The sequence below is a fragment of the Echeneis naucrates genome, chromosome 3 (genome assembly GCF_900963305.1).
Source record: "Echeneis naucrates chromosome 3, fEcheNa1.1, whole genome shotgun sequence".
In the NCBI taxonomy this organism is placed as follows: domain Eukaryota; kingdom Metazoa; phylum Chordata; class Actinopteri; order Carangiformes; family Echeneidae; genus Echeneis; species Echeneis naucrates.
In genome coordinates, this window is record NC_042513.1 from 14,509,973 (window position 1) to 14,519,730 (window position 9,758).

The 9,758-nt window shown below is 39.9% G+C and overlaps 1 protein-coding gene across 1 annotated transcript; it reads right to left on the reverse strand.

The window, feature by feature from the left end:
- Nucleotides 1-4,488: 4,488 nt before the first annotated feature.
- On the reverse strand, nucleotides 4,489-5,713 carry cartl (cocaine- and amphetamine-regulated transcript-like). Its single transcript, XM_029499031.1, has 3 exons — nucleotides 5,576-5,713; nucleotides 4,972-5,049; nucleotides 4,489-4,596 (listed from the first exon to the last, which is right to left on the reverse strand). Exons 1-3 carry the CDS (start codon nucleotides 5,711-5,713, stop codon nucleotides 4,489-4,491), a joined length of 324 nt encoding a protein of 107 aa, XP_029354891.1.
- Nucleotides 5,714-9,758: the final 4,045 nt, after the last annotated feature.

The window sequence follows — 9,758 nt, forward strand, 5'->3', positions numbered from 1 at the left end:
TCAGAGAAAAGAGTCCAATAAACTCAGATTCAATTTTATGTATGATTTTGACTTTCATTACCAACAAGCAATCATATTCTTTGTAGTTATAGAGGGTTTATCCTGAACTATGATCCACATACAAGTACAGTGCTTTTTCAGGAAAAAAAGGAACATCAAATATGTTTATATCTATTAAGACATGGCTAATGTGTGATTGACAGACTGTACCAATCAGGATAGAGTACAGAGTTGGTCAGATTTAGCCGCCATTCCTCATCAGTTCCACTTTTTCCCCCAGATATGCTTTCTTCTGGTTTCAAATCAGATTCATGGAAAACAAGATGGCAACTACCAGTTCACAAACGGAGAGAGAAAAAAAAGTGATCAATAAACAGATATTTCACTTACATAGAAACATGTTAGAAATAAGAGTTTGGTTCAGTTTATCGGGTGCGTTCACCTTCTGCATTTGCCTGAACCTTCTGATTTCTGCAAATATAACATTTGTAGAAATATTTGATAAACACAATATTGTGTGTAGACATTTTTATACCAGCTGAGTGTCATTTTGTGAACAGTAATCTAAGGAATAAATGAGCAATTTAGTGTATCATTTTTAAAATGAAACAGCCTCTTAAATTCACAATTGAGTTTGATACATAATCCCTTGAATTAATTATGCATTTATCTGCCTCATCCAACTAAACAGAGGTCATCCAATCTGTGTCATACTGTTTGTACAAACACAGCAGCTCATTGTGGCATCTACCTGCCTGGCACTGATACAGAGCTCAGGTGAGCAGCTGGATCTGTACATTAGAAAAGAAAAAAAAAAAACAGAATTAACAGGAGACTGTCAACTGAATGATCTCTGAGCACAGCCAAAATTAGCATGCATAAAAAACAGAGACGTCACTTGGTAACTGAGGAAAGTAGAAGCAAAGCAATATAGCTGAGCTGACAACAGGGTTTGAAAACTGCAGGGGTGGAGGCAGAAATAAGAAGAAAATAAGGCTAACATTGTTTAAGTGAATGATGTTTCTAACACTGAAAAGACTAATTCCAATGTGGCATGTGGTTTGACTTTCTATGACACAAAAAACTACGAAGAGACGAAAAACACTTTATTCCGTTTACGAATGAAGTAATAAGTAATTGAAAGCAACATAGATGATTTGAAAATATTTCCGCCGATGTAGCTCCACACAGTCCTAACCTGTGGCTTTAAATGACACATACACCATCTGTAAGTAATTATACTGATACATAATTATTTAGCATGTATTAATATTTTGTGACAAGCACTTACTGTAAACTTCCGTGTCACTTAAATAAAATTATGAATATGGGTTCTGTTAATATTTTTCGTGAGAGTATTTATGATGGAAATTGGTTTTGCATTATTACATCATTGACTTCATGCTGTAATACTTACATGTGGGTTTTTTCTTTTTTAGATTTTTCATACATTTTTACTGTATTTATATTTTACATTGCCTTTCCTGATTTATTATTAATTTTCTTGTATGTTTTTGTTTGGAAATGCTTAAATGGTAAATTAGACTAAATAAGAAATATATTTACCATTATACACATCACTGCATTTAATAGCTATGATATAATCATTGTACCATTAAAAGGAAAATTGTCCAGAAGATAGAATATATGAATGAGGGCATGAAATCTGATCACTTTATTCATTATGTTAGAATTCTACTGACTCTGATACTACAGGAAAAAGGTTAGGAAGAATTCAACAATAAAAGCACTTTTCATAGAGTCTATTGACTTATTTTTAAGACTAAATTGCTTCAAGAACTGAACTAAGGAAACATCACACTGCCGTTTGTCTCCTATCTCTTCCCCAAAGACTAAAGGAACCAAGGGGCCGTTAAATGCGCTCTTTAGTCTTTTATGGTCCTGTGGATTAGGACTCCTGGGACAAATGAAAAGCACGTATCTGTTGGCTGCAGGCCACATGTGTTGGCAGGCTGGATCTGCATTTTATTTATCATTTTTTTTAAAAACATTTTTACAATTATAATTTGGAATTGTTTGGCTTTTGTCTCAGCTGAATGCTTTGCTTTCATCTGTCACAGTTTGTGGTGAAAACGCGACAAAGAACACTGTGAACAAGCTACATTTATTACAAGCAGTGGATAAATATGTGCAGCGGTGGGGAACACAGACTTAAAGAGGCAGAAAGGAAACTTTAAGAAAAGTCAGTTTGAAAGGAATTCAAGCTCAAATTGCTGAAGCACAAAAGCATTTCTTTTCACCATTGTGGCTGTGAGTGCACCCCTTTCATGAGGAAGAGGATTTAATCTTTCACAAGACAAAACACACATATAAAAGCAGTGTAAGTTTTACTTGTATGTTCTGTCTTGTAAAAGGTTAATCTTAGCACATTTCACCTGTCCCCAGCTTAGGGAGGGGTCAATCAAAGGTAAAATACAAAAATAAAAACATGTAAACACATCACATGAGTTACTGTCCCCGTCTCTCATAGCCTCTTTCCGCTCATTGTTTTCTTCAGTTTTACTACCTCCTGGTTTCCAGCAGCAACAGGAACCGGTGTGCAGCTAACAATTCCCAATAAACCCGGAGTCCAAGACACCAAACAGAAAACGCACACAGTAAGAGAGTAGCTTGTGAACATATTGGAGCCTTTAGCAGCGAAAGAGTCAGTCGTTAGTACAGAGCTAAAATTGAGGGCATACTAGATTTGGATTTGGTCAGTTGGACTCAAATACCTCCCCAAGTGATCAATGGATACATCCAACCATTCACACACTAATGGTAGGAACAATATGACGGTCTTGAAAGACCATCTGTAGAAACCTGGGTTATGGCCCCAACAGGTTATTTGGGCATGTAAATATATGAATTTGAAATGTGGGACTATGTGTTTCCAGTTTTAACTGTCCTCTCAGTTTTTCATTGAAAGGACTAAGGGGTTTGCTTGTTTTTATCTAACTTAGAATAAGCTTTTAGTTAGTGAAATGAGAGGATGAAAACAGATGTGTCCTTAAACCAGTGCTTCTCAAAGTGTGGGGGTGCAACCCACCGGTGGGGAACGGGGACATGACAGGTGCGGCGTGACAAACGGCAGGAGATTTTTAATTTCATGCCTATCTTACTGAAAATGCTTTTCTTTATTGACAATAAAGATAATTCACTCTAAACAAAACACCCACATACAAACAAAGTAATAATGGCTAAAATGATCAATGAGCATTAGGAGACCAGGAGAGAAATGTAACCTGGGACTAAAGTGCAAAAACAATGATAGAAGTCGGGATTAAAATTGCAGTGGGACAACAACATTTGTGATGTGGACCACAAAAGAGCCAGCACTATCACACACACACACAAGACAAACTGTTGCTTCTTTGAAAATGAGATATAGATCATGCTCAACATTGAGCATGACTTGAGAGTGGCAGTTTTATGCCTGAAACCCCGTTTTGAGAGGATGTGCAGTACAAAACAGGCACATTGAAAGTTCTCGTTTTTGTTTTTTGCACAGATTGCAGATGAAACACTTTCATGAATTGACTACTGTACTTTTTGTTTTTGATTCAAGATATCATTTGTGATGGCAACAACTGCACTCTTATTTTCTTTTTAAACTTGGTGTTGATGTTTTTAACTCATTATTCTGAAATCGTCCTCATATAACACAAAAAAAAAAAAGAAGCTGTTCACAGGACTGTATTTGAGGTTTTTGTGTACGTGACAGTAGTAGGTGCTTTTTCTCACTGCAGTTTCACATCTCACATCTCCTCTTTCAGGCTTCTCTCAGGAGCTCCAGGAACAACAGGACAGTCAGCCAATCACAAGGGATGATCTGATGCTCTCCTCTGATTGGCTGACTGTATTCTGTGTAATAAAATGAAAATGCATCAGCTTTAAAACTAAACAATCTACATCCAAATCTTGCAATGTTAGATTGTAAGTGGGAGTCAGGGCGTGACTGAGAGCTTTGTAGTGACATTACAAAGTCACAGAAGTCCTGTTGGCTGGTTTTAAGGCCAAGTTTCTGAAAACAGGCTGTGAGCATTTCTCTGTAGACTAAGACCTTTGATAAGTTCACTGCGTTAATACAGAGCATAGAACTGATTTCTAATCAAAGAATATACGGACATCTACCTTTATACCATATTGGACCTTGAAAATTTGTATTTTACAACAACATGGGCCAAAAAAAAACTAAATTAACTATGAGAAAACTTTGAGTAAATACTATAACAAAGAAATTGTGTAGGCAAAACTATTTATTGAACATTCACATGCTACAGTAGAATATCAGGACTGTCAGCGAAACAAATTCATGCATATCCTCAGGCAGCATCTGCCAAACTGGCAGCAGCACATAACAGATATAAACAATATCAGAGGCTGATACAACAGTGAGAGTCAGGGGCTCGTGGGCAGCCAAGATGGATGTTTGGTCCTGCAAATGTGATGCTGCCGGGGAAAAAGAAAGTCAAAGTCCTCAGCCGGCTAGATGCACTTGAGCAGGAAAGAGTTGCAGCTGGCTCCTCTTGTACAGTCGCAGAGCTTTCCAATGCGGGGCCCGAACTTCATGGCACACCGGTCACCCATCCCACACTGAGAAGAGCACCAAGAGGAAGAGTTTTATTAACCCTTTCAAGAAAAGCCTTATTTGGCTTCATGGATTGCCATCTCAAAATTAGCCCATAGGTAACAGACTGATTTTGTCTCATCTCAAAGGGGGACTCAGAGGCTTCTGCAGCTTTTCCAACTCCCTTCTTTCAGCTGATCGGAGCCACATAAATCTAAATTAGGCTGCAATTACACTGATGCTAACCATTTCGACTTATCTTTTAATTAGAAGAAGGCATTTTGTTAATTAACAGCAGTGGCTGAACGTTGTCTTAAAAATGATAAAATTGCACTGAGCTGTTCCGTCACGCGGAATAATACAGTAAAGCTGTTTTGTTGTGGTGAATGAAGACAAGTTACCAGTGGGATGCTCCCTCTTTTCTCGGTAGAGGAAATGCGATTGTTCATCCTGCCCAGCAGAGCCTCCAGAACTTCAACCTGTTCAGCAGAGACGTTCATCCACAAAAACAAAGACATGATGCCTGAAGACGAAGTGTCAATGTGCAGCAATAACTTCATACGCTCTGCCTGCCAGCAGCTATATGGAGAAAGCATAGTGAATGAAACATCTGAACCCCAAACCTTGTGGTCTTTGTAAATCTTCTAAATGTCTTCAGCATAGTTTTAAATACATTTCCATAAATGTCAGCTTGATGTAGTTGATATTCGGAAACCTTTCCACCTCTGTTAAACATTAAAATCAAATGGTCATGACTTGAGTTTATGAGGTGCTGAATATAAGGTGAAGAAAGTTCAAGTAAAAGTAATCAAAGAAAATAAAGGGTCAATCAAAGCTGCAATGAGTTTGACTGACTACGTTACTGAAAGGATTTCATTTAAGTTCTGTGAGTTTGCTATTTGTCTGAACTGAAGAAACACTGTGTCACTGTCTAACCATGTACAGGTCTGTGAAGCTTAAGGGACCTGACTCCGATCTCAGTCCCTCTGACCATCGAATACTGACCAGGTCTCTGTCTGCAGCCGGTTGGGGTTTGTCCAGTCCAAAGTCCTCGGCGGAGACTTCTTGGGACGCCTGGCCGTAACAGACGACGGACAGCAGGCCGAGCAGCAGCAGCCGGCGGAGCATCCCGGAGCTGTCCATAGTGCTGAGGAGGGTGGAGGTCCAAGGAAGCGGACTTCCTCCTCTCTTATATCCACTCAGACTGCCCCGCCCCGCCGCAGACTGTCGTGCAGGGATGGATGGACGGTGGCACGATGAACCCTCAGGTCTCCAGTTTTCCGGCAGCAGGAAACGCTCCGAAACAGCGGCGGAAAATGAAGCAGGTCCAGCAAGGACCAGCGTCGCCGCAATCCACAAACACAGCAGCTGCAGACAGGTGAGACGCTTCCCGGTCACGTGGTCCCCTCAGGTATTTTGGCGCGTTTTAATTGATTGAATTTGTTCTGCAGGCGGATTTGATGAGGATCTGGTTGGCAAAGGGTGGACATCTGAGGCTGGGCTGATTGATCTGTTAATTATTGACTCATTTAATAGTGGCAAATGAAACACGACACAGAGGCGTTCACTCGGTCAAATAGTGGGAGTCAAGTTTAGATTAATTCATACTGGGCTGTTAAAATTTAGAATAAGTAGCTGTGTTTTTGTGCTGTTGCCCCACAATAAGAAGATTGCATGTTCGGTTCCTGGCCTGAGGCCTTTCTGTGTGGAGTTTGCATGCTCTCCCCATGCCTGGGTTTCCTCTCACCATCCAAAGACATCATGTTCAGGTTTGTCTGTAGGTCTGAGTGTGAGTGTGAGTGGTTGTTGGTCTCTGTCTGTCTCTGTGTGTTGGCCCTGTGATGGACTGGCAGCCTGTCCATGGTGTACCCCGCCCTCACCCAGAGGGAGCTGGGATTGGCTGCAGCGCTCCCCGTGGAAAATGATAAAGTGTAGAAAATGGATGGATGGTATTTTTTGGCCCATCCTCAAGACCACCTGTAGGGCCAAGACAGAGACAGTTCCTTATTAAAGGTGAAATACTAGGTCCAACTTTTATGCCTTCATTCATATCACTTTATGATAAAATGTAACTGAAACTTTCCCCCATTGTCTACTCAACCTTCTGTTGATTTATAGGCTAATAATGTTTTGTTGAGGTGACTGCTCTAACATAGCAAATATTTGAGTGAACCTGGAAAGAGTGAAGTGAAGCAATTTTCCTTGTAAAAGAAGTTAAATTATTAAACAACCTCCCAACTCATTTCATCTTTGTCATTGAATGGATTTACTAACAGTTGTAGTGCTGGAGTGCTGCTTGGTTCCTGGGGGGGATATAGACAATGCAGTTGTAAGGGTCAACTTCCCCAAAGGCTTAATCTGTCACGTAGGATGTAGAAGAGCGGCTCCTCCACACCACACCAATCAGATTAGTCTCTATGATCCCTGATCAGTCCATGGTTGTAATTTATTGGGATATTAAAGCATTATCAAGATGGGATTATTTTCCTATTTGGAAACACTTATCCGAAATTACAATGACAAAGAAAAGTGGACATGGATCTAAATTCTGCTTAGTCACCATCCTAGCTGAGTGGTTAACTATTAATTCTGTAAAAGAGCTGCTCACAACACTGTGAGGCCAGATGTTTCCTTTTGTTGAGAGAAGATTATCACTGATTATCACTGTCACACTGTCAGCATATAGATGCACAGTATAGCCGTGTGTGTGTGTGTGTGTGTGTGTGTGTGTGTGTGTATGGTGCTTTACTGTTTGTTTCTCTACAGGAGGAATTCAAGTGTGATATCACTGATAACAACTGTGTCCCATTCAGATCTTTCAGGTTTTGGGGCGAGGTCTGGTATTACAGGTCATCTTTAATGTTACTGATTACAGCCAAGCCCACCACAAAAACACTTGAAAATAACAATGAAATGCGCCGGAGAAGAGTTGATCCTGGGAACAGTTATGTAATGTTTACAAAAGGGATTTTTACTGTCTGAAAATAGCGGTGATGTGATTGGGGTCAACACGACCTCGGCTTCGAGACACATTCTCACAGAGACAGAGATTATTTTCCAATCCAATAAAAACAATCAACCATTGTTTAAGGATTTATTAATGAATATTTTACAAGATGCTGTCACGTGGGAAACTGACCTATGAGCTCTTATTCATCTGCACTAAGCCTCATGTCTCATTAGTGTCTTTGTTTTCTTCATCATCCAGCACTTTGTTTCTTGGCTGTCAGACTTTTGTTTTGTCAGCAATTAACCTCCATCAGGCTCTTAATGTCTTAGCAATTCCAAACTTCATTGTATAATAACTACAGCAAAAACAATAATAATAATAATGATAATATTATAATCTTCTTGCCTTCACACACTGTTGAATATGTGATGACTCAGGTGAAGAAAACAGATGTTGCTAAATGTTATAGGTATCTCAGTTTTTGTCTTTCTTCAACCAAGCGTATCGAAAAGCTTGTGAGGAAATTTACACTGACATTAGTGTTTTATTTCAGAAATTTCTTTTCTCACCACTTCTTTATCAGCCCAGAGTTTGTTTGGCCTCGCATATTGAACACATTTCCATTCAGATTCTCCTGGGCAGCATTTCTTATCTGTGTTGCAGAGGTCACTATCAAATACTAATTTTAGATGACCTGTCTGGCGCATGATGGCAGAGGAAAATTAATCTAAATTAAAGCCCCAATACAAGCAACATTACTGCATGTTATTTCTTTACAAATAGTTTCTTGGCTTAAATTAATTCTTCCTCTCATTGAGAGTTGTGTTATAGCCCTACACACGGTAAAGTGCTTTTTAGTATTGTTTTATATGAGTGTGTCTAACCTAAGAGGGAGGGATTCACCTGCTTAAATAAAGTTTTAAAAAAGTCAGAAGGCCTGTGTTACGACTAGCATGTGTTCCAAACAGGAGGGCTCTGATCGGGGATATCATTGGCTGCACTGGGGAAGTAAGTTTTGCTGATATAATTATAAGTGTGATCACTCTTTCACTGGAATCCCCCCTTTGAATTGTGCATTGAAAGGGAGTTGTTTGTTGACCTTTAAGTTTTGAGCCTGAGAAAAGAGGAAGGAAACTTTCAGCTACAGCTGCTGAAGAGATTTTAGTTATGAAAAAGATCTGCTCTTATACATTTTATTAGTTACTGTAGTGGGACAATCATCTCTGCATGTCAACCACCAGAAGCAAGTATCTGACAGTAAAAGCTTCTCCTGGAGCTCGTGTATTTAACTTGCAGTTGGAGCTCAATTATTACTTGACACCAGCTGAAACAAATAACGTGCTGTGGTGTAGACCGGAAGCAATGGTGGAAAACTTACTTAACTTTGTCTCACAAGGTCTTTTCAAAGATTCACACTCAAATTTAGTTGGTTCAGTGTAATCAAGGGTCAAGGTCCAGCTTATTATCATTCACCATATAATTAGATGTTGAACAAAATTATGTGCCTCATGGATACATCACAAAAGGTACCTTTAGTGCATTAAAAAGTGCTTAGTGAATTTCAAAAGAATATGTAACTTAAAACACATGCAAAGAAAAATAAACCAGATGCTAGAGAATAAAAGAATAAATAGAGGATAAATATAAAAATAAATAAATAAAAAGAAGCGCAAGTTAAATTGGCTTAAGAAAGATCTCTATTGATACACTAGTAGCAGCGGCGACATTTCATGAGTCGAATCATGTTTCATACGTCCAAACATCAACAAATAGTTCACCGAAAACAAAAAATATGTTCATGGAAAACTAATCCTTGCATTCAAAAGAAATATTGAGCAAACGAATGTGACAGTAATCACACAGTCGATTCCCTCAGATACGAGTATGCAGCCTAAAAGTAAAGCCAGAGACATAACTCCCAGTGGAGGGCCCCCGGGGGCCCCTTGGCGGGCCGAGGCCTCCTCGGTGCGGACAGCAGGGGGCGCTGCGCCGGAGCTGAGTCCTCCCGGAGGCTGCTGAGCTCCGTTTCCTGAAATGCATAGTTCAGGATTAGGAAGAACACACCCAGTGACATCAGTGAGGGTTTGAAGAAGAAGAAGAAGTCTCAGCTCAAACTGCAGAGGAGGAACAGCAGGGCCGGGAGGTCCCGCTCGGTTTGCTGTCGGCTTTCACACTTTTTTAACGCTCCGGATAGTTTTGGAGAGCGACGCGTAAAGTTTTGATCTGGGCGACGCGAGG